Source organism: Myotis myotis, unplaced genomic scaffold (assembly GCF_014108235.1).
Source record: "Myotis myotis isolate mMyoMyo1 unplaced genomic scaffold, mMyoMyo1.p scaffold_m19_p_1, whole genome shotgun sequence".
Taxonomy (NCBI): Eukaryota; Metazoa; Chordata; class Mammalia; order Chiroptera; family Vespertilionidae; genus Myotis; species Myotis myotis.
Window position 1 is genome coordinate 120,452,274 of NW_023416313.1, and position 25,089 is coordinate 120,477,362.

At 43.3% G+C, this 25,089-nt stretch overlaps 1 protein-coding gene and 2 pseudogenes across 2 annotated transcripts; 1 reads left to right on the forward strand and 2 right to left on the reverse strand.

Moving 5' to 3' along the window:
• The first annotated feature begins 40 nt into the window (after window positions 1-40).
• On the forward strand, window positions 41-600 carry LOC118676333 (annotated as a pseudogene).
• Window positions 601-1,005: 405 nt separating this feature from the next.
• Window positions 1,006-25,089, reverse strand: GJD4 (gap junction protein delta 4). 2 transcript variants are annotated; one of them, XM_036350076.1, is made up of 3 exons: window positions 24,931-25,089; window positions 5,587-5,722; window positions 1,006-3,750 (listed from the first exon to the last, which is right to left on the reverse strand). In XM_036350076.1, exons 2-3 carry the CDS (start codon window positions 5,687-5,689, stop codon window positions 2,714-2,716), a joined length of 1,140 nt encoding a protein of 379 aa, XP_036205969.1. In that variant the 5' UTR covers window positions 5,690-5,722; window positions 24,931-25,089; the 3' UTR covers window positions 1,006-2,713. The 2 variants fall into 2 exon arrangements, with proteins under 2 accessions (XP_036205969.1, XP_036205961.1); XM_036350068.1 differs by lacking the exon at window positions 24,931-25,089 and adding an exon at window positions 6,654-6,704.
• On the reverse strand, window positions 8,391-10,159 carry LOC118669636 (annotated as a pseudogene).

The window sequence follows — 25,089 nt, forward strand, 5'->3', positions numbered from 1 at the left end:
TAAAATAGTAATAAAGTTATTTTTCACAGCTACTATGAGGATGAAGACCATTTTCAACAAACAGACTGTTGACATTCCAGAAAATGTGGACATCACTCTGAAGGAACATACAGTTGTGAAGCGCCCCAGGGACTTCAATCACATCAATATAGAACTCAACCTCCTCGGAAAGAAAGAGAAGAGGCTCCAGGTTAACAAAACAGTGGGGAAATAGAAAGGAACTGGCCACTGTTCCCACCATCTACAGTCATTTACAGACATGATCAAGGTGTTACACTGGGCTTTCTTTACAAGATGAGGACTATATACGCTCAATTATTCAGGAGAATGGTTCTCTTGTTGAAATCAGAAATTTCTTAAGTGAAAAATACAGCCCTAGATTTCAGATGATGTCAGGTATTGCTAGTTCATTATCTCAAGCCCAGAAAGATGAGTTCATTCCTGAAGAAAATGACAGTGAACTTGTACTAAATTCAGCAAGTCACAACAGTTAAAAACAAGGATATCAGCCCTGGCCAGTTTTACTCAGTGCTTAGAGCCTAGGCCTGCAGACTGAAGGGTCACAGGTCCGATTCTGGTCAAGGGCACATACCTGGGTTGCAGGCTTGATCCCCACCCAGTCGGGGCAGGTGGGGAGGCAATCAATCAATGTGTCTCTCTCACATTGATGTCTCTCTCCCTCTCTTCCATTCTTTCTTTAAAAAAATCAAACGGAGCCGTGACCGGTTTGGCTCAGTGGATAGAGCGTCAGCCTGTGGACTGAAAGGTCCCAGGTTCGATTCCGGTCAAGGGCATGTACCTTGGTTGTGGGCACATCTCCAGTGGGGAGTGTGCAGGAGGCAGCTGATCGATGTTTCTCTCTCATCGATGTTTCTAACTCTCTATCTCTCTCTCTTCCTCTCTGTAAAAAAATCAATAAAATATATTTTTAAAAAAATCAATGGAAAAAATATCCTTGGGTGAGGATTTTAAAAAACCCAATAAGGATATAAGAAAAATGTCAGGTGGTATTTATGTTTCTGAAAAAGGAACAGCTCAGCAGGCTGATGAATAAGAGCTAAGTGTCTGGCTATAGAAACAGCAAGATGCCGAATGATTCCTCAGGTTTACTGGTGATATTTTAAAGATGCAGTAAGAGCATGTATTAATTTGGGGGGTGGGGAATAGTAATGAAGCCCTAGAGAATCCTTATATCTCTAAGACTACACCTACCCTTGGGAAGTCCACCAGAATTGCATGCTACAAGAGACAAAAACCAGATTTGCCCCTGAATCATTTAGGAATATCAGATTCAAAAAACAGATTTATTTGTATGTGCAGACATTGATCTAAGTATTGAAGAAAAGGGTCTGAGTCATGGCTCAGTTTTCAATAAATTGAGGAGAAAGAGAGAAAGAAATTGATTTTCTGCATATATTAAATATAGGCACATTCATTGGTTTTATGCCAAAACCAATTTTGGATGATTTTTTTTTCAGTTGTAACCAATTGCTTTAATAGCCTGTAGATATAGTGAGTAGGATATTATTTTCTATCTCGGCAGATATTTCATTGTCAAAGTCTTCTTTAGAACAGTTAAATGTCCATTGATTTCACAGGTACATTTGTTCACCTTTTTTTATTATTTTAATGGTGAGAGTAATATGTCTTCCTAGGCCATTTTGTGTTTGGGGACCAGAGGATATTTATAAATTCTGAAAGTATAACAGATGGCTTCTCCTCTGTTGATGAAAGTGAGCAGGTTTGTCCTGTCCCATAGTAGCTCATTCTGCTGCACTGCATCCTCCCATCAGGCAATTAAAGGCAGCATTACAGATCTAACAGAGTCACACAAACCAAAGCAATGCAGAGAAGTGCAGCAATAAGCTTGTGCCCATTCCATGAGCAGAGGGGCAGGAACTGTGAAACCACAGCATTCCCCATGCTTCTCATCTGCTACACTGGAGCATGAAGACTCAGCGCAACCTGAAGGTACAATTTCCAGTGCAAGCGGGCCCTCTAATCAGTGAGGACAACCACTCAGAGACACAGAACAAACAAGTAAGTCAGGGCCAACCCACATTCTGTGCGCCTTCCATCTGCATGCTATAACCATCAACATTGCCTCTAAAACCCCAACTAGTCATATTTTCTGCATTTGTCATTTGTCTCCTATAACAATGAAGTATGAAGTGGGATATCATAAGCAATCACCATTAATTTTATTAAAGGGGTTTGGAGAAGTTAAACTAATGTGTCTCTACTGATGACATGCTTAAGATGCCTTTTTTTTTTTATCCAAGCAGAAAAATAAACAAAAAGGAAAAAATGAAAAACAAATAAAAAGAAAAGAATCATAATAATTCACTGGAAAATATTAAAACAGTAATGAACTCTGTTAATGTAAAAGAACATGCTTTACATAAAGCACATACTATGATAAAGAATAAGATAACAAGCCAGTCAGAGTATAGCATAATCCCTAAGCAACCTGACACTGCAATCAATCATTTTAGCTTCCAGTCCAAATTTGAATGCAAGGGTTTCTTTCAGCAGACAGGGTGATCTAAATTAAAGCAATAGTATAAGTCTGTGTGTGTCCCATGAAGTCCTTGTCACAGGCCAGCTGGCCTTCCTGCCCATTGATATTCTCCAGGAACATAAAGATTTTCCATGTGCCAAGGTGATGTTAGGGTGCGAGTCTTTCAGTCACTGCACTGCCTGGCCGCCCTTTTCACACCCACTCGGACCTTCTGGTCCCCAGGAGAGGGGCGCTCCCAGCACCAGCCTGGTGGGTTGAGGGTTGCCACAGACTGGACGGGCAGTGCTGGGCCTGCAGACGGTGGGGTTTTAAGGGATGCTCATTTCGGGAGTCCGGAGGGGCCTCTGCGCGAGGCCTGCCCCCAGGCTCTGTGCAAGCCCTGGAGACCTTGTCGCTGGTAAAGGACACCCCCTCACTCTCATCCTCCTCTGGAAGCTCCATCCGCCCCGACACAGCCCACTGACCACTGGGGCTGTGGGCACCGTGCCCTCTGGTCCACAGGCCACGGTGTGCTAGCAACACCCTTTCCTCCCCCAGCCTATCCAGCACCACCGGATCTGGCCTCCTTTCCCGGGGACACTCGGCGGGTCCCGGCTCCCTGAGAGTCCTCCTGCCCAAGCTGCAGAGCAGGTCGGCCACGCTGAGCAGCACAGAGAGCGCGCTGAGTGCCCAGAGAAAGAGCATCAGCATGGACTTCTCTGTGGGCCGAGAGACATAGCAATCCACTGAGCCAGAGCAGGGAGAGTGGTCGCAGGAAAACCTGTTGGGGACCGAGAATCCGAAGAGGAGGTAATGCAAGGCCCCTAAAGCTGTCTCTGCCAGGGTCCGAAGACAGAGGTGCACAATGTAGCCGTAGGAGAAGTCTGGCACTACTAGGCTACGCCCCTCCCTGCAGGGCAGAGGGCAGAGCCTATCCCTGGGGCTCAGATCTGCAAGGTCCTGGCTTTCTGAACCACCATCTGGCCCACAGGGTCCCCGGGCAGCAAGCTCAGCTCCTTTGTGCAGCACATAGACACTGAAAACCACTGAAGGGAGAAGAACAGACACGCTTTGGACCAGCCAAAAGCGCAGGTGGGACACTGGGGAGAAGACATCATAGCAGACATTGGCGCACCCGGGCTGCAGAGTGTTGCACACAAACCTCTCCTGCTCATCCTGGTAAACGGGGGACCCAGCCACAATGATCACCACCATCCTTAGCAGGATCATGAAGATAAGCCAGATCTTCCCTGGAAAAGAGAAGGGCACCACCATGAAAACAGACTTCCTCCTAACAATGATGTTTACATATATCCTGGGGCTGAGAGTGAAGTGTAAGGTCCAAAAGCATTCATTTTAGTCACAGCAACAGTATCACCTAGTTTGCATGTGACAAATATTTATCTAGCACTTACAATGTGTCAGACACTGTGTGAACTACTTGTTTGTAAAATGCTTTGAAATTAGCAGATGTTAAAGAAGCGTAATTACAGAACATGTTTAATTTGGCTCTGCTAATTCAGACTTTTGGTAATGTCTCCTGGACTGAAAGTTCTAGAAAGAAAGTTGAGCTGAGAAAATAAATGACGCAAATAAGATCTTACTTTTTTAGGAGAGTAAACTTTTTAAACGATGTTAGTGCATTCCTGTAACTCTGTAGAGCAAATACAATAAGTCTTTATTTATGATAATGGTCCACAAGGCCTCCTTCATTTAATAACAGGACTTGTTTTTATTTTTTTAAATACATATTTTATTGATTTGAGAGAGGAAGGGAGGGGGAGAAAGAAACTTCAATCAGCTGCTTCCTGCATGCCCCCTACTGGGCATGGAGCTGCAATGTGGGCATGTGCCCTCACCAGGAATTGAACCAGCGACCTTTTGGCTCATGAGACAAGGCTCAATCCACTGAGCAACACTGGCCAGGCAATAGGGCTTGTATTTAATATTGCTTTATGGCCCTTAGAATCAAATTTCTTTAAACCCTCTCCGGGTGACTCCGTTGGTTGGAGTGTGTCCTGTACACCAAAAGGTGATAGGTTCAATTCCTCATCAGGGCACATACCGAGGTTGCAGGTTCCATCCCGACTCAGCGCACGTTTATGGTAGCAACCAATCTATGTTTCTGTCTCTCTTTCCCTTTCTCTAAAAATCAATAAACATGTCCTCCCGTGAGGATTAACAAAAAAATTATTTAAGAATATTCAATTTTTCAGAATTTTCAGTAATTTAGAATTCCTTTTCCCCTATTTCAGTTATTATGAATTAATGAGGTTTGTCTTTTTTCAACTTATCATGAATAAATATGGCCAACCTGGGGAATCAAAATAACTTCAAAAGTCTTCTTTTCATGTCATGAGTCAACTATTTTGAAATATATTTAAGACTCAATGAAAATAATTTGTAAATACTTTGTTTTGTGATGAGATACAGAAAACATCACCTGATAGAAAAACAAAACTCTATTATAAATGAAGTCAGTTAAATAATATTATTATGTGATAAAGTTATTGACTCAAACTTTTAAAGACCAACTTGATTTTGTTTCAATTATACAAAATAAAGAGTAAGAAAAATATCAACGACTAGTCCTTTTCTCAATCCCTTTTTCTAGGACACCCATACTTCTCTAAAAATTTGTCTTATCTGCACTAAATTCAGAAGTCCTTGTTACTTTTTTTGTTTAAAATATAACTATAACTTTTGTGGTTTAAAGCACAAAAGAAATTGCTAATCTTTACAAATTAAGCTTCAAGATTAAACTCTAGAACAAAAAGAAAGCATAACTGAGGCATTAATTTATCTTTTCCTGGTAATGCAGCCAGAGAAGTGTTACCCCTTTCACCTGCTCAGGCTTTAGACTCAGCACCAGAGTATCAGCAAGAAGAGGCCCCAGGAGAGAAAAACACTCACACCCAGACTTCCTTAAATGATAGAGGAACCATGGTGAAATCAGAAGCTTGAACCCACAGCCCCTTTTTACTCTAGCAGTGCACAGACCTTTGCACTTTGTGTTGGTGTGGGTGTGGAAAACCAATAAAAACAAAAAATAGAATAAGAGCTTTGGGGGTGTTTCCTGTACTCACCCACAATAGTCACATTGCAGTTTAACGTGATGATGAGGAACCCAAGCAAGTCCAAACGGTCCATGCTTCCAGAATGTTGAAGACTCAAGGCTGCTGGGGACATCAGAAGCTTGCTGTCTCCAAGGAGGTGGGAAATCTTTGGAGAAACAAATGTATGTTAGCCACAAAAGAGTGAAAAAGGAAAGCTGTAAATATGAAAGGAAAAATTTGAGCCCAGGAACAGGAGGTCAGTTTTTCTGTCTCTGTTGAGACGCCCCCGAGCTGTTTGCCTCTAAGGCAAAGTGTTCCTGACAACTGCAGGGACCAGAAGACAGCAGGAGTCATCTCTCATGTGGGCTATTCTTACCCTCTTGGGACATTCCAGGCCCTTAGTAGTGCTCACATGTCCTCACCAGGAGAGACAGAGGCTTTAGGATATATAATAGAAGTGACTACACTTTAACCCAAGAAAGAAAAGTTCTGTTAACTAGCCAAGTAAATTCTCTATGAAAAAAGGTGTTTTCTCCTTGAAAACATTTCCACACCATCTCACTTGTTAAAGAAACACTAAAATGTTCATGTTTTGTCTTCTCTAAGAGAAGCATAACCCATTATAACCCGAAAGGCTCTTGTCCTCATTCTCAATTCCTGGCAGGGTTGGGGAACATCCAGCCCAAGAAATCATTTGATGTGGCCCTGCCAAGGCATTAGGTCTATTAATTAAATGTTTGACCAAAGATAGCAGGCTAATTTTTATTTATTTATTTATTTATTAATAATAAATCTTTATTGTTCAGATTATTACAGATGTTCCTCTTTTTTTCCCCCATAGCTCCCCTCCACCTGGTTCCCACCCCACCCCATGCCCTTACCCCCCCACCACTGTCCTCATCCATAGGTGTAAGATTTTTGTCCTATCTCTTCCCGCACCCCCCACACTTCTTTCCCCCCAAGAATTGTCCCTTCACTCCCTTTCTATGCCCCTGCTTCTATTATATTCACCAGTTTATTCTGACTTAATTTTTAGGTTCACTTGTTGATAGGTATTTATTTGTTGTCACTTTATTGTTCATAGATTTTATCTTTACCTTTTTCTTCTTCTTCCTCTTCTGAAAGGATATCCTTCGGCATTTCATATAATCCTGGTTTGGTGGTGATGAACTCCTTTAGCTTTTTCTTGTCTGTGAAGTTATTTATCTGACCTTCAATTCTGAATGATAGCTTTGCTGGATAAAGTAATCTTGGTTGTAGGTTCTTGGCATTCATCACTTTGAATATTTCTTGCCACTCCCTCTGGCCTGCATAGTTTCTGTTGAGAAATCAGCTGACAGATGTATGGGTACTCCCTTGTAGGTAACTAACTGTTTTTCTCTTGCTGATTTTAAGATTCTCTCTTTGTCTTTAGCCATTGGCATTTTAATTATGATGTGTCTTGGTGTGGTCCTCTTTGGATTCCTCTTGTTTGGGGTTCTCTTCACTTCCTGGACTTGTAAGTCTATTTCTTTCATCAGGTAGGGGAAGTTTTCTGTCATGATTTCTTCTAATAGGCTTTCAGTATCTTGCTCTCTCTCTTCTTCTGGCACCCCTATAATTAGGATGTTGGTACGTTTGAAGTTGTCCCAGAGGCTCCTTACACTATCTTCATATTTTTGGATTCTTTTTTCATTTTGCTTTTCCAGTTGGGTGTTTTTTGCTTCTTCATATTTCAAATCTTTGACTTGATTCTTGGGATCCTCTCGTCTGCTGTTGGATCTCTGTATATTATTCTTTATTTCAGTCAGTGTATGTTTACTTTCTGACTGGTCCTTTTCCATTTTTTTGTCATTCTCATTAAGATCCTTGAAGGTCTCACTAAGTTCTTCGGAGGTTCGTAGACGATTCTTGAGTAATCTTATAACTGTGGTTCTGAACTCTATGTCCTCCGTTAGTTTGCTTTCCTCCATTTCTTTCATTTGTGACATGTTTTTTTGTCTTCGGATTTTTGGCTGACTGCGAGGACCCACTGTGTCTATAAGAAGAACTGCTGTGCTGGAGACACCCTTATGGGGCACAACTTGCTTCAGAGGGTGCTCACTGAGTCTGCCTCTTGAGTGTGTCCCTTATGGATGTGAGGAGTTGAAATCTGGTATCTGACCAGGGGTACCCTGGCTCCTGGATCTCCAAGTCAACCACTGTGTGAGTCCACCCAGCAGGAGCTACAGCGATATCAGCAGATTTCTCCTCTTTGTTTGGAATTTGGAAGGTTTGGAGCTCTTTAACCCAGCTGCAGTTAGATTAGGCTGCAAAAGCCAAGGTGATTCCTTTGCACCGCTGAGCACAGCTTGGGAGGGGATGTAAATTGAGTGGGGTGGGGTCTCAGAGAATCACCAGGGCAGAGCGACTGTCGTCAGTGTGTTCGAAACTCCTGGAGTCTCCATGACTCCACGTCTCTGCAGTCCCATTTCTGCAGTCCCATACCCCCACAGCAACGATGATTCCTGCAAGCAGCTCTGCAAGAAAGCCCCCCTCACTTTCCAAATTGCTGCAAGACAGTCCAGTTTCTCCCCATAGGAGTCTGGGACCCCAGAATCTCACCTTAAACAAGCTCAGTGTGTTTGAGAGCTTGTATCCCCTTCCGATTGAAAAACACCATGCACCCAGGTGCAGCCGTCTCACACATGCCTGCATACCTCTGTTCTTGGCGCATCTGCACCTCCTACCAGGTCTCAATGCGCTTCTATCTTTCCTTCTAGTTGTAGAACTTCCACTTGGCCAGCTTTCCCATGGTTCTGGATGATAGCTGTTTTGTCTTATAGTTGTAATTTCAGTGCTGTTGTGGGAGGCAGCACACACAGGTTTATGCCTTATGTCGCCATCTTGGTTCTCTCAGGCTAATTTTTAAGTTGATAATTTTGTATGACCCGAGAATGATGTTATAAATACCCTAATGGCACATGCTTTGACACACTCCATCACTAATGGTCTGGTGCTTCATTGCAGCATTCTTGGTGAAGAGGCATTTCACTTCTTAGCCTGAGTTGGCACTGAAACTTTTTCAGTTGGCTGAGGCATTATGGGGATTTCCTGGCTGGAACTGACTGCTTTAGTTTCATGCTCCGGTTCTTTGCTTTTTGCTTCCACACTTTGATTACAATGCCCTTTCTTTGCTCTTGGTTCCTGAGTGATCGTGAGCTACTCATTGCTGGGAGAGGAGATACTGGTTTCTGCCTCCTCCTCCTTAAGGTCTTCATTCTTAGACTTCCAAAATCTTCCATCACAGAGGAAATGCTGATTCAGTTCCTGCTTATCACAGGCCTTTCCCCAACCCACAATGTGCTATACACAAAGCCGATGGACACTGACTGCAATGTCCGGTGTGTTTTCAGAAGGAATCCAAGCTCTTTAATGGTGGTGACCAAAGAAGCAGATGTCAACCTGATTGTCCTCCTGCATTACCTTGGCTGGCCAGAATTCAAAACCTTTTATCTTAGCCCAAACCAGTTCATGATTAGGTATACAAGGATAGCAGAACCAATAGTCAGGACCAGTATTTGATAAATAGAAGCAGTTCTTACAAAGCTGTAGCTCATCCATCTCATGACAGGTGGCTTAAAACAGAATCCTTGCTATGTCAGCTTGCTCACTGTCTGCTCCATAGAAAATCACTGTATTGTGGAGAAGTAGCTGACCATCAGCTTTGAACTCTTCATAACTTCGATATTTCCCTTCATTCACTTTCTCTTGTATGGGGGACATCCACTGCTGAGTGCACCAGCCACTGGTACATCGGGTGTTTGCTGTCCTTCCCCTTTTTATTGAGGTCTATAGCCTTCTCCTTCATGAGGAGACAATAAACCTCAGGTATGTGCTCATCTCTTGTTTGTTTGTATTTTTCTTCTTGATGGTCCTGCAAACAAGGCACTGCCAGTGACTACTGCTGTATCTAAGCCTGTAGTCATCAGACAAAAACTTGGAATGATACACATGAAAACACAGATCACATATCAACACCTCTCCAGGAAGATGGCATTCAAAACAATACCAGTCATGATTTTCTGTTTCCTAATTTCATCTCCTGGCAGCCAATACCCTTCTTGTTCAATACCAGCTTTTGAACCTTTGCATCCCACAGTGAGACTTTCAACAATAAGACCGTCTTTCACAGCCAAGCTCAGCTGACAGGTGGTCTCTTTTGGATGCATATGATGGACTTCACCTTTACAGAGTGGTTATGATATGCAAATGAGATTATAGAAATAAAAATTATTTTCAAATATAAAAAATTACTCTAGTGTCAGTGACTGGTGCATCTCAAAGTCTGCAACTCTGCATTCCCACCCTTGGTCTTTCTCTTTGCTTCCACACATCGTCTGAACAAACAAGGCTGCCTGTTCCCTTCCCATTTTTATCACTTTTGCTCTTTCTTCCCTAAGTCCACCAATGTTGGAAATTTGCTTCTGGTTCTGTATACTCTCAATACAGAGCTTTTGTATCTGCCTGTAATCTTTTTTTTTAATGTGCCATGACCTGTTAACTGCTTGGGTCTCCTTGCAGTGGCGAGGCTGCTCACAGACCAGTGTGTGAGCTGGTGGCCGCTCAGGGCCGCCACCTGCATCTCCGCCCGCCCCCGGACTTTATTCTCATTTTCTTTTGTATCTCTCAGCCCCGTCTAGCCCAGGTCTTCTCCCATTGAATTAGCTACATAAATGTCTGTTAAATTTGTAATAAAATATCACTGTCTAGACCTCCTGACATTAACCATAGTTGAATCAAAATCGTATTGTGGCTGTCACCTTTATATCTGGAAAGAACCCATCCTTCAAGGCTGAGGGTAGAAATTGTAAACTTTAAAAGGAATGATTTCAATTTTCCATGAAAGTTATTCTTTATATTCCTATCTTTTCTTCATTTCTGATATATTCTTGACTTTAGTAATATCCCTAGAAAGATTCCCAGAAGAGGAGTACAACAAAGTCGCTTTCATCTTTATTCACATGATGTTTCCATCCATTGAAAACATTTTGGCCCTCTATAAGAATAGCAGTTCTAATTTATTTAAGTCAAATGTTTCAACATGAGCAATACAACTTACAGAAGTTGTAGCTAAGTAAAACTATTAAAACAGTCATATGGTTCAAGCATAAAATAAAAGAAAATATCTTTGCAGCCTGATAGACTATTCATGGAATTGGCTTAAAAATCAAAACACTAGGAAAGCAATTACTGAGTTTTGCTGTGTGATATGAATAGCCTATTTTTAGATATGAAATAAATTAGAATTTTGTGACCTTGAGTAAATCACTAGAGCTCTTCATGCTGTGGTTATCTCACCAGTAAAGTAGAAAACAAATGTGTCCTTCACCTATACGGAGTAGTTGTGATATGCAAATGAGATTATATAAATGAAAATTGTTTTCAAATATAATGAATTACACAATTGTCAGTGACTGGTGCAGCACAGGGTCCACTCCTCTCTATTCCCACCCTTGGTCTTACTCTTTGCTTCTGCACATCTTTTGAACAGACAAGGCTGCCTATTCCCTTCCCAACTTTACCACTTCTTCTTTCTTCTCTAAGTCCACACTGTCCCCAGTCTTTTTCTTTTGTCCTCTTTCTCTTTTGTGCCTCCTCTCTCATGCTAGGAGACATTTTTGCTTTGCCTGATATCCTAACCTCAGTGGCTGCCGGAAGCCTGATGGGTATGAAAGAGAAGGAAGAGATGGATGTGGCTAGAGCATCAAACATGTGGCACTGTCTATATAACAGAATCCTAAATCAATAGGAAATGTCATGTGTGTGTCTATGGCATGTATAAAAGATTTGGGGGAGTATTGTGCTCAACCCAATGGAAAAGAAACCTAGTGGGTGTCAGGGACATGAATATGGCAGAAATTTCTATGGCAGAATTTGTGCAAGATGACCAACTAGGATTAGTTCACAAAATGAACTTAGCAGAAAGGAAAGAGAAAAACAGAGTCATCTGCTATTAAGCTTGGACTTCATCCCCTCTATCTTAGTGACATTGGAAAATTATTTAGGCCTTAGTTTTACTATTTATAAATTGGAGACAATGATATTTCATTTATAGGGTTACTGAAAATTAGGATTAATTTAAATGAAGTTCTGGCTCACTATTGAGACTTTAAGACTCTCTCAATGAATGGTTACTGCAGTCAATTCTCATTATTTGTGGTAGTTACATTCTATAAATTTACCACAACACAAAATTAGTGAATACTAGGGGTTCATAGGGGAAAGACAGAGTTAGGTTTCTAGGAGCCTCTAGTCCAACATCTTTGTCAACCAATCAATACATAACTGTGCTTTATGTGTGTTTCTATTTAAAGACATCTTATGTAACACACAGACACACACACATCCTATCTAATAATAGACAAACATGGTAATTGACCGTACCTTCACTATGCCTCCCATTGGCTAATCAGCGTGATATGCAAATTAACCACCAACAAAGATGGCGGTTAATTTGCATATACTGGCTGGGAGTGAAGACTGAAGACACTGTAGAAGGAAGCCAAGCAATGGAACTGAGGTAGCAGAGACGGGCGGGAGAGAAGCGGCAGAGATGGGTGAGAGAGAAGCGACAGAGACGGGTGGGGTAGCAGCGGTAGAGACGGAGTGAAGCCCTATTCTTGCAGGAATCTTCCTGCAATGGGCTTCTAGTATATATATAAACATATTATGTATATATTGTATGTTGTCATATTATACATATTACATAATATACATATTATCATACATATATAATATATTGTCATATTATATATATATATATATATATATATATATTATCTAATAAAAGAGAAACATGGTAATTAGCCGTACCTCCGCTACCCTTCCCATTAGCTAATCAGGGCGATATGCAAATTAACTGCCAGCCAGATGGCGGCCGGCAGCCAGGCAGCTTGAAGCGAACATGAGGCTTGCTTGCTTCAGTGACGGAGGACTCCAACGTTCCCCGCCTGCCGCTGCCAGCCTCTGAGCTTGCAGTTTGAAACATTGTTACAAATATAGAAGCTAAACAAAACCCCAGAAACCTGCTTTCAGCTAGCCGGGATCTCAGAGCTGGAGTTGAAACAGTGTTTCGATTATAGAACCCAAACAAACCAGATACCTGCTTTCAGCAGCCAAGGCCTAAGAGCTGGAGCCAAGTCTCAGAGCTAAAGCTGGCCCAGAATAAAAAAAGAAAAAAGAAAAAAAGGAGTGGTTGGGAGCTTCAGTCACCCGCCAGACTGAAAACAGCCCTCAGCCCCTCACCCAGACTGGCCAGGCACCCCAGTGGGGACCCCCACCCTGATCCAGGACACCCTTCAGAGCAAACCAGCCGGCCCCCACCCATGCACCAGGCCTCTATCCTATATAGTAAAAGGGTAATATGCCTCCCAGCACCGGGATCAGCAGAGCTGCGAGGCCTCCCAGCAGCAGGATCAGCATGACAGGAGACAGCGCCCAAACCCCCTGATCGCCCTGGGGCTCTGTGTGTGACAGGGGGCGGGGCCACAACTTCCCTATCCACCCTTCTCTGTTTGTGACAGGGTAAGGCACCCCAACCCCATGATCTTCCCTGCTCTGTGCGTGACAGGGGGGAGCTTCCCAACCCCTGATGGGCCCTGCTCTGTGCGTGACAGGGGGCAGTGCCCCAACCCCCTGATCCGCCCTGCTCTGTGCATGACAGGGGGTGGCACCACAACCTCCCCATCGACCCTGACTTGAGTGTGACAGGAGGCGGTGCCCCATCCCCCAATCGGCCCTACCCTGAGCATGACTGAGGGTGGCATCACAACCTCCCGATCCACCCTGCTCTGTGCATGACAGGGGGTGGTGCCCCAACTCCCCAATTGGACCTGCTCTGAGCCCGACCAGGGGCTGCACCTCGGGATTGGGCCTGCCCTCTGCCACCCAGGAGCAGGCCTAAGCCAGCAGGTTGTTATCTCCTGAGGGGTTCCAGACTGCGAGAGGGCACAGGCCAGGCTGTGCCCCCGATCCCCCCCCGAGTGCACACATTTTTGTGCACCGGGCCTCTAGTCCTATATAATACAAGTTTAATATGCTAAGTGTCTGGTCGTTCATTCAACCAATCAAAGCATAATATGCTGATATGCTAAGGCCACCCAACTGCTTGCTATGACGTGCACTGACCACCAGGGGCAGACGCTCTGACCAGTAGGTTAGCTTGCTGCTGGGGTCTGGCTGACAGGGACTGAGCGAGATGGGCTGGACATGCTCTGGAGCCCTCCTGCAGTCCCTCTCCAGCTAGCTAAACTCCCACATCCCTCCCTGGCCCTGATCGTGCATCAGTGTAGTCCCTCTGCCTGGCCTGCACCTCTCACAATTCGGGACCCCTCAGGGGATGTCAGAGAGCTGGTTTTGGCCTAATCCCGCAGGTCAGGGCAAAGGACCCCACTGGTGCACGAACTCATGCACCAGGCCTCTAGTACTTGTATATAAGGATTTCTGGTACCAAGAATTAACCAATCAGATGCAACCTTATTATGTAACATAACCAATAAGATGCAACTCTATTACATGTCATATCATATCATATCATATCATATTATATCATATCATATTTATGATTCAAGACAGGGCATTCACACAACAGATATTGTCATTTCTTTTTTGACATATTGTTGGCTGTTGTCATATTTATTTGATAATCTAAGAAAAAAGAGGTCAGTGCCACTGACTAAATAGTCAGGTATTGCATGTTTTGAAAATTATTGTACTAGAGGGAAGAAAAATCAAGGCCTATATTAATCAATTCGCAAGAGGAATGTATCCCTAAGAGCCATGGGGTCTAGAGAGGTATTTAAAGTGGAGGAAAGAATCAAAGTTCCAGATCTGACCCACTCCTACTACTTCAGCCACACACCTCCACTATTATCTGCATTATTTTTTATGCTTTGGCTGAGACTCAACTTGAATAAAGGAGTCTGTATCCAAAAAAGATATGTTAGAAAACATCTGCCTACATGAACATAATTATGGAAGGCAGCCTAGTACATGAAGGTAAAGTATCCATGCTCTGGAGTCTGATGGCCTGGATTAAAATTCTAGCTTCTTGACCCTGGGAGAGTTACTTTACTAAGTTTCCTCATTGTAAAATCAGTGTCTAACCCTTCCTTACCCTAGAATAATTGTGAAGAATAAATAAGAAAATATGTAAAGAATGTAAAACAGTGCCCAGCCAATGATGTGTACACAATAACTGTCAATCTTCATTCTTATTATCTACCAAGAATAAGTAGCAGTGAAGAGTGTGGCTTGGAGTGGCTTTTCCAGAAGATGGGTGCTCTAGGCTCCTAACTGTCCAGCCCAGAAACCTGGCAATAGAAGGATATGTTTCATCCCAGGCCCAAATGACCAGGGCACCTCAGGAAGCTGAACTCAGCTTCTGGAAGGCTTGGAAATAATGGTGTTTATTTTGTTTTGTTTTGTATGTGTGTGTGATTATGGAATATCTTAATTATCTAATTTTAGAAATTAATGTTTTGCTTGTTCTCGGGGTTTAAATGACTTTTCAGAACTGTGGATAGAAAGCAAGTTTCAACAGCTGTACCAACAAACAAACCATGTCTAGAGTCACATCTGCATCTGTAAAATCTAGTAACAAAAGAGATTATAACCAACTAGAGGCCCAGTGCACATATTCATGCACAGGTAGGGTCCCTAGAAGCTGCTGGCTGCAGGCCGAGGCCTCCCTTCTCACCCGCCTTGGCCTGGCACTGCCCACTCACCTGCTCCACCATCCCACTGTGGTCCAGCAGTGCCTCCACTGTCGCCCGCTGCCTGTGCCGCATTGCCGACTCTCGCCATGTTTCGTGCTGCCCCCTGGTGGTCAGCACACATCTAACTCCTGGTTGGTTGAACTCCCGCCCATGGGGACAATTTGCATATTAGCCTTTTATTATGTAGGATTGCTTTTTTTTTTTTACAATATAGCTTACCACGGGCATAGGTACTGTAGTGTGAACCAGCTGGGTGCAAACCTTCTCCCGCCCACACCCACATATTCTCCCACACTAGACTTACAGCTGAAAATTAACAATCTGGTTAACAGGACACCTGAAGAACTGGTACAAGGAGACAATGTTCTACTGAGCCACTTCCTGTTCCTAGGATCCCAAAGATGTCATTCTTGAACTGTATTTTAAACTCCAGTTCAACTCAACTTCACAAGAACAAAGGCAAATGTGTTCTCCCTACCACCATGGCATTGTTGACATCACTTGGAATTTGTTTTTGAGCAGTTGAGCTGGTTCTTACAAGCAGAGAGGTGCGACTTCTATCCCAAAGGAGAAAAAGAACTTCCAGGTTCTGTTCTCACTTCAGATAATAAGCTCAGCTGAGATCTTTTAGGAGACATTTCAGCAACACAAAGTTGTCTTCTCAAGCATGACAAAATAGTGTAGCCTCCCCAGGTCACAGGAAGGCATGCCTGCCAAAGATCTTGAAGTGAAGTGATTGCCTAATCTGCCCGTCAGAGGAAAGCATGTCAGATGAAGAATGCAAATCTGCCCTGGCCAGTGTTCTCAGTGGTTGGAACATCACCCATACACCAAAGGATCTTGGGTTCGATTCCTGATCAAGGGCACATACCTGGGCCCTAGCTGATTTGGCTTAGTGGACAGAGGGTCGGCCTGCGAACTGAAGTGTCCTGAGTTTGATTCCAGTCAAGGGCACATGCCCGGGGTTGCGGGCTCAATCCCCCAGGGGGCATGCAGGAGGCAGCCAATCAATGATTCTCTCTCATCATTCATGTTTCTGCCTCTCTCTCTCTCTCCCTCTCTGAAATCAATAAAAAAAAAATTTTTAAATATATTTTATTGATTTTTTACAGAGAGGAATGGAGAGGGATAGAGAGCCAGAAACATCAATGAGAGAGAAACATTGATCAGCTGCCTCCTGCACGCCCCCCACTGGGGATGTGCCCACAACCAAGATACATGCCCTTGACCGGAATCAAACCCGGGACCCTTGAGTCCGCAGGCCGACGCTCTATCCACTGAGCCAAACCGGTTCTGGCAATAAAATTTTTTTAAAAAAATTTAAAGAGCACATAACTGGGTTGTAGGTTCTATCCCTGGCTCCAGTTGGTCCATGTAGGTGAGGCAGTCAATCTATGTATCTCTCACATCAGTCTTTCTCTCTCTCTCTCTCTCTCTCTCTCTCTCTCTCTCTCTCTCTCTCTCTCTCCCCCTCTCTCTCCCCTCCTCCTCCGCCCTCCCACTCTCTCTAAAAATCAGTGAAAAAATATCCTCAGGTGAGGATTAACAAGAAAAAAACAAACCAAAAAAAAAAAAAAACAATTGCAAGTTAATAAACATTACTTCGGAAGGCTGGTCATCTATCCACTAAACCACATTACCCAGACGTTAGCACAGACAGGTCCCAACCCCTCCCCACCCCCCCCCCCACCCCCGCCCCGAATCCATTTCCACAGACTTGCTGACTCATGCAAATTTGGAAATAAAAGTCTATTTTAAAATCTATTTAGTCCATCTTCCTAACTCTACAGGTGAAATCAAAGATGGGTCAAGATCATCCAGCCTCAAGCATGACAAAATAGTGTAGCCTCCCCAGGTCACAGGAAGGCATGCCTGCCAAAGATCTTGAAGTGAAGTGATTGCCTAATCTGCCCGTCAGAGGAGAGCATGTCAGATGAAGAATGCAAATCTGCCCTGGCCAGTGTTCTCAGTGGTTGGAACATCACCCATACACCAAAGGATCTTGGGTTCGATTCCTGATCAAGGGCACATACCTGGGCCCTAGCTGATTTGGCTTAGTGGACAGAGGGTCGGCCTGCGAACTGAAGTGTCCTGAGTTTGATTCCAGTCAAGGGCACATGCCCGGGGTTGCGGGCTCAATCCCCCAGGGGGCATGCAGGAGGCAGCCAATCTGGTGTCCCCACCCTGGCCAGAAAACTTTTGATCAAAAGTCCAAAAACATTTCAGGTGTTCAGAATGTTAAAAGAAATCCAATCATCTGCATAGCACAGTATTAACCCTTTAAGTATTTGAAATAGTATTATTTTAACATTTTCAAGGAAATATTCTATGGTACCCTTTGGAAGCTAAGTAAATGAGTAGGGCAGCCTATGCAGACAGTAGTGGTGCACAGGTACCCAGCAGCCACTCAGAATTGGGTTTTCTTTGTGAAGAAAGCAAAGGTCTTCTCTCTTAGCTTGCCATTTGTTCACAGGTTTGGGCAGTATGTCAGAACATCCTTCCTGGGTGCTATGATTTGAATGTCTCCCCCAAAATTCATATCTTGAAATCCTAACCCCTAAGGTAATAGGATTAGGAGGCGAGACCTTTGGAAGGTGATCTATGGAATTAGTGATCTTTTTTAAAAGAGGCCTGAGAAATATCCCTTGCTCCTTCTGCCATATGAGTTTACAGGGAAAATATGACCATCTATGAACCAGAAGCTTCCCCTAACCAGACATCATATCTGCAGTGTCTTGACGTTGGACTTCCAGCCTCGAAAACTGTGAAAAATAAATTTCTATTGTTTTAAACCACCCACCCTGTGATATTTTATTAGAGCAGACCAACTGGACTGGGACACTGTAGTATCAGTTGATATCAAATCAAACAGTCATATAAATCAGTCTCTCACATATCTAATTTAATGAGAATTTTCAGAAAGGTCTTGTGTGGGAAAATAGGAGACTGTAAAATCAGTTCCATTCTGGATGTCACCAAGAGAGCTTACACCTCAAATTAACAAACAGACTATACCTGTGTTCTCTCTCCAAGTGATTGACACCAAGATCCATCTCATCTAAGCCAAAATCCTAGCACTTAACTTGCTTTAAACACTTAAAAAAAATCTCACTGCTAAATGCTCTTCAGTTGCTTCCCATTGCCTCTGGGACAATGTCAAACAGAGTTCACCAAGCCCCAGAGGACCTAGGCTCCCCTCTCCCCACCCTGCTTTCTGCCTTCCAGCAGAACTGAACTTCTTATAGCCCCTGTGATCCTGCGTAATGCGCAACACTAGGCATTATAAATTGTTTAGGGTCTGCCCCTGCCCAGCCTCGTCACCCTGCCACCCCCTTCCCCACAAGACTACAGTCAGACTCCAGTTCGCCTCACTGTCCAGCCATCTTCCTTTATTTTCACTGACTCTCAGCTGGGCATCAGTTCAACTTAACAGTCAAAGAAATAGAAAGAACACAATAGGAAAATGGATTTGCATCTTACTCCTATCACTTACTCTGGGTCTTATTTCCTCAACTATAAAACAGGGGTAAGATAATTAAATGAGGTAAAACGTATAAGCTCCCAGGTACAATGGAAACATTCAATAAATGGCAGGTATAGTTAAGTTTATTTTGTGTGTGTCTCCTACTTCTGCATACAGGGCTGGCCTTTTTGGCCTGGTCAACCAGCTAGAGTGGTTCTTTCCCTTTGCTCAATAAAGAGAGCAGTCACAGCACATCGGAGACTATTTCTTATATATGAACCCTTCCTGACTCAATTTTCCTTGGGACTGGTTGTTTAGTGTCAATTATTTTGTTCCAACTTTTCTGTGTTCAGCCCAGAAGCATAGGGCTCCTGAAGCCTAACATTTTATCCAAATCTTAATTACCCAGAATCATTGTATATTACATTTTTCCCCCTGAGAAAACAGAATCCATGAGCCCATGGTGTTCCCTAGACAACACTGGAAGCCCCTCTGAATGGTGAGGACTTGTCCCATGAGGAACTCTGGACCTCTGTACAGGCAACCCACCTATAGTGTTTTGCTAACCATAGTCTGAGTATTCTTGACTTGACTATATATATACTAGGGGCCCAGTGCACAAATTCATGCACCTTGAAAGGAACTGTGGGCCGAGAGGCTGTGGTGGGCACAGGGGCAGGTCTTGGCCCATCCTCTGCACCCCCACCCGGCCCCTCCCACCATGGCCCCAGTTCCCTGTCTGCCAGCAGCCCCACTCCCGCCACCACCACTATCATGCGCTAACAGAGCCAGGGAGCCAGCCCCACTTGCACCCGCTGACGGTGCAGAGCGATTGGGGCTGGTGCTGGCAGTGGGTATGACAGGGCCAGTGCCATCAGCAGGTGTGAGTGGTGGCTGCTGCCCTGATTGCTTCTTAGGAGCAGGGGGAGGTAGAGAAGCCCTCAGGGGTGATCAGGCTGACAGCTGCTGCTTGCACCTACTGATGGCGCTGAGCGATCAGGACCGGTGGGTGCCGGGCACTGACAGCAGGTGCAAGCAGTGGCTCCAGTGCCAGCTGCAGGTGTGAGCGGGGCCAGCAACAGCAGTGGGTGTGAGCAGTGCCGTTGCTGACAGCAGGTGTGAGAGGCAGCTGCTGCTCCAATTGCCCCTTAGGAGCAGGGGGAGGTGGAGAAGCCGTGAGGGAAGATTGGGGCGGCAGCTGTGCTCGCACCCAGTGATGGCACCAAGTCATCAGCGCCGGCAGCAGATGCGAGTGCTGGGCAGGACCATGGCACGTGGGAACAAAGAATTTTCAGTAACCACCAGAGGCTCACCCTGATGACAGCGACTGGCACCTTGCTTTGGTCTGGCGCCCCCACTCACCTGCAGCCGATGCCCACCATATTCCACGCTCTGCTGCCTGCTGCCAAAGCCCGCCAATGTCTGCGCCCGCCCCCTGGTGGTCAGCGCATGTCATTGCGCTGCTCTATCCACTGAGCCAAACTGGCTAGGGCTTGATTCTACTAAATTTATTTCACAAATGACGTTGTGGGGAAGAGGTCCTCTCTATTTGTAACCAGTGTGTGTGCTTTGTTTTTGGAAATTTTTAAGTTACAAAATTTTAATTAAGCTTTATTTTTATATTTGTTTTTTTTCAATACAGGTAGATGAGGGGAAAAAGAGTGATGATGGCTTTAATTATTTCCCTCTCTGAATAATTGAGAGGCAATTTAAGGGGCTCTAGGTAGGACCTCTTGCTAAACATACCTCTACCTATTATCTAATAGTCAATGTTAAATGCTTAAAGTCCTTTGGCTTTCAAAAGTGATGACAACGAAAATACCTCTGAGAGAGGCAGCACACTAATTCCTATCAGTCATTTTCACAATAGTGTGATTTTAGAACAGCCGTGGGCAAACTACGGCCCGCGGGCCGGATCCAGCCCGTTTGAAATGAATAAAACTAAAAAAAAAAAAAAAAACCGTACCTTTTTATGTAATGATGTTTACTTTGAATTTATATTAGTTCACACAAACACTCCATCCATGCTTTTGTTCCGGCCCTCCGGTCCAGTTTAAGAACCCATTGTGGCCCTCGAGTCAAAAAGTTTGCCCACCCCTGGTTTAGAAACATCATTTCTGGAAGCAGGCTTTTATATAAAAGTAAGGACCTTGGTTAGGGAAAAGGAGCCAGTGGGGTATCATAAACACTCCAAAGACAGAGAAACAGCGATCAGACTATCAATCCCCAGAGGGAAAGTAGGGGAGGGAGGGGGTAAGGGGAAGAAATCAACCAAAGGACATGTATGCATACATATAAGCCAAACCAATGGACATGGACAACAGGGGGATGAGAGCATGGGTGGGGGGGGGGGGAGAATGGGGGTTTAATGGAGGGGATGAGGGCACATTTATAATACCTTAACTAATAAAGAATTTTAAAAAAATTTAAATCTTAAAAAAATAAATAAACACTGTCCCATTTTCCTAAGCTCCAACCTTCTTACACAGTTCAAATGCCACATTCAGGTTTATAAGTCCTTGTGCTTTCCTCTTATTCATTTTTATGTTTTAGGCAGTAGCAGAGAAAAGGGAGAAAGAGGAAGGAAATGAGGGAGACACTGAGTGGCTGCAAATATGACAACACTGGAAGCCCCTCTGAATGCCAAGTTAGTGGAGCCTCAACAAGACCAGTTCATGTTCCCTTTCTGTGCCTTTCTCTCTGCCTGTTTTCTACCAGGAAATACTAGGAGGGGGAATGAAGGAATTTGATCTATATTAAAACGCACAGCTGTTGAACACTAATCCTAAAAACATTCACAACCACTTTGATTTGAGACAAATGATCAGCCAGTTTGTTACAAATGAAAGATATATTCAGAAGTTCCAGACAGGGGTGTCTCAAAGAGCAGACGACAGTTAATTTGTCTCTGAGCCAATGTCGTACTCTGTACCTCAGCAATTTGAGAGATGGGGATCTCCTCAGACAGTCTTTTTAATTCGTTTTCTCTTAAGGAACAAGAATGAAAGGAAGTTAAGGAGTATCCCCTTTCACTGCTGCAGTGCTGTGGGAACAGCCAGGACCTCCCCAGAAACCAGCCCTACAATTACCAGGCTCTATTTCCATGTGAAAGTGAAGACAACAAGGCAGGGAATGGAGTGTGAGGGGATGGACAGACTGCAGTGCAGAGCACCTGATGGAGCAGAGTGGATCAGGCAGCATTTGTGAAGGGGTCACTTAGATCTAAGAGTGTAATCTGGGTAGGAGCAGGGGACAGGACAGGGACAAAATGTCCTGTGTCTTTCCCATCAGCCAACCCTACCTTGGCCAATGTACACACATCTCCTAATTTGATGGCTCAAGGTCACACAGCTAGTAGGTGGGGGAGCTGGAACTGAAACACAGGGTGTGACTTCAAAGCTCTTCACCCTCTACTACATCAGAGTGCTGTGTAAGGGAGCTGCAAGAGCAACTGGAAGTTGTTTTGTGTTGTTTTTCCTCTCTAAAGAAGGAAACAAAAAGCTTGTTGAATACTCCTGAAAAAGAATAAGAGCTTTATTTAACAATATATTGATATCTCCTCCATAGCAGACACTGTGAGGGGAAAAAAGGATGTAGTAAGACAAAGAGAGTAAGACAAAGAGAGGGAGGCAGACAAGTACATTTCTAACAGTAAGAACAGTGACTGACTTTCCAGATCCCTAAAGATCTAAGACACATGGTCATGTAACAGTATTGAACCTCAAGGCTTCTAATAGAGGTGTGAAGAGAGCATGAAGAAGAGAATATTTGCAAATGTGTGTATGGCAGGGGTGGGGGCGTTGAAGTATGTTATAAATGAAGAAAATACAGCTCCATGGTGTTTCATGACTGCCTAAGACAGAGGTTGTAGGTGAAATGGTTGGGATTTTATTCCAATTTATTTGACTCAAAGGCCCATAGTCTTTCCATGTTCCACAGAGATGGGAGCAAGCTTTAGAAACAAGCTCTCACTCTCAGGCAAGACTAGAAGAAACATATCTTTCAGCCTCTGCTCTTCCTTTCTGGAACCTTCTAAGATCCATAGAAGGTTTGTTGGTAAGCTACTTTAATCTTTCTTGAAAAGAAGTGGCATAAAAATATTTAATCATTTATTAAAAGGCAACAAAAAGCCCTTCCTGTTAGCTGAGCTTGGATTTATGAAAAGGCTCTTTAAGGGTTAATCTATTTTATTCCCAACACTACCTCCAGACAGTTTCTTTGGAAAATATGACTGAATTCTAAAAGATTAAATTGTGTGTATAAAGTAGATATTTGAAAATGATTTTTCCAAAAGAGTAGCTCCTTTCTCATTTTCAGTGGGGCTTTATTGGTTCAATTAAACATAATGAATATGAATCACCCTGAGAACTAATATATTTTTACATTCTCTTAATGTAAGTGCCCTAAAGGCTCAATGCTTGCTTTGAGAATGAGTAGAAAACAGGCGCCTAAAGCAGCTCATCGTAAGCCTTATTAGAACCCCAAAGTAGATCTCTGGTCTTATGCAATGTTAACAATGATCATCCATCAAGGTCCCAGTTCTGTAGGTTCTAGTCAGCCATGGGCAAACTACGGCCCGTGGGCCGGATCTGGCCCATTTGAAATGAATAAAACTAAAAAAAAAAAAAAAGACTGTACCCTTTTATGTAATGATGTTTACTTTGAATTTATATTAGTTCACACAAACACTCCATCCATGCTTTTGTTCCGGCCCTCTGGTCCAGTTTAAGAACCCATTGTGGCCCTCGAGTCAAAAAGTTTGCCCACCCCTGTATCTAGCTAAACTTAGGAGGGTAGTCAGTTAGCCACTTGGCAGAACAGGATGACTAAGCAGCTACTATGATATTTCTAAGGCCAACCACTAATAGTTCAGGATGGAAACAGCCAACAGGAGCTTAATGATTTCTTAGATTCAAAAATTGAAAGGCAGACATTAAAGGAAAAATGCTCGACATTATTTTAATTTTTCAGTCTGCCGGTGTATTTGTGCATGTGTGTTCTGTATTTCAACTCTTGTGAGCTCCTTGAAGTTAAATACAAATCTGTTAAACTGTTTTCCTGTCACCCCAATAATGCCCTAGGATGTTTTACTTACTCAATAAATCTATGATGATTAACATGACCTTGCAAATAGCTGTGTAGTATTTTCCTTTTTAATTTAAAACAGTAGCCATATATGTTGTTATTTCCTGATTACCTGGTTTCATGTAATTTACAATTTTGTTACCAGGTGCATATGTATTGAAATTGTGTCTTCTTGATGAATTGGCCCTTTTATCATTATAAAATATCCCTCTTCGTGTATGGTAATATTCCTCATTCTGAAGTGTATTTTCTAATGTTAATATAGCCATTCTTCTCATTTTGTTTCCTTTTAAATTCTTGAGTAGATTTAAAGTCCTTGCCTGCTAATTCCATCATCTGGATTTATTTCTTAGTCTCCTGATCTTGGCTGATATTTCTTACTATGTGCTTCTTCATAGGTCTCATTATTTTTATTGAATGCTGAACCTTGTGTATGTTATGTTGTTGAATATCTGGATTTTATCTCCCTCCAATAAGTGTTAAATTTTTATTTGACAGGCAGTTAAGTTGTTTGATTAGCTTGATCTTCCTGAGGCTTATTTTAAGCTTTGTTAGAATGGATCTAATTTGGCCATATTGCATTTCTAGTCTTCACTTTCCCAGGTGTTTAACAAGGTGCAGTATCTTCATTCTGGCTGGCCATAATTTAAAAGTTAGCTGTGAGACCTAGGAATTGTTCAGCTTAAAACTTCTTTGAAGTTGTTGGTTTCCTGACCTTACCTAGTTTTACTCTTTGAACATATAGCTTAGCATTTAGCTAAAGACTCAAGGGAACTTTTGTATACATTTCTGGGGTTCTATATAGCTCCCTCTTCTCTGGTATCTCCCCTACACTCTCTAGCTGTATCAGTCTCCCCAAACTCTAATCTCTGTCTTCTCAACTCAGTAGGCCTCCATGATCTGTTTGGGTTTCCCCTGGGTACAGTCCCAAACTGTCTCCAGATGAAAAGCTAAAATAATCATAAAGTTCACTGCCCATGTTTCCCTTATGTCAGGGATCACACTCCTTTGCTGCCCGTTTTTAATATTTGAAAAGTTTTACTTCACATATTTTATCAGGTTTTTTGGTGTGCTTTGTTGGTTACTTACAGTGGGAGGTCTAGTTCAGTATCATTTATTCTGTCATGATGATGGGTAGAAACCCTCCTTCATGATCTGTGTCAACCTTGGCTCCAATTCCCCTTTACCCTGGAGACATAGAGAAAGAACAAGAATTTTCCTTTCATTAATCCTTAATCTATCCTTGCT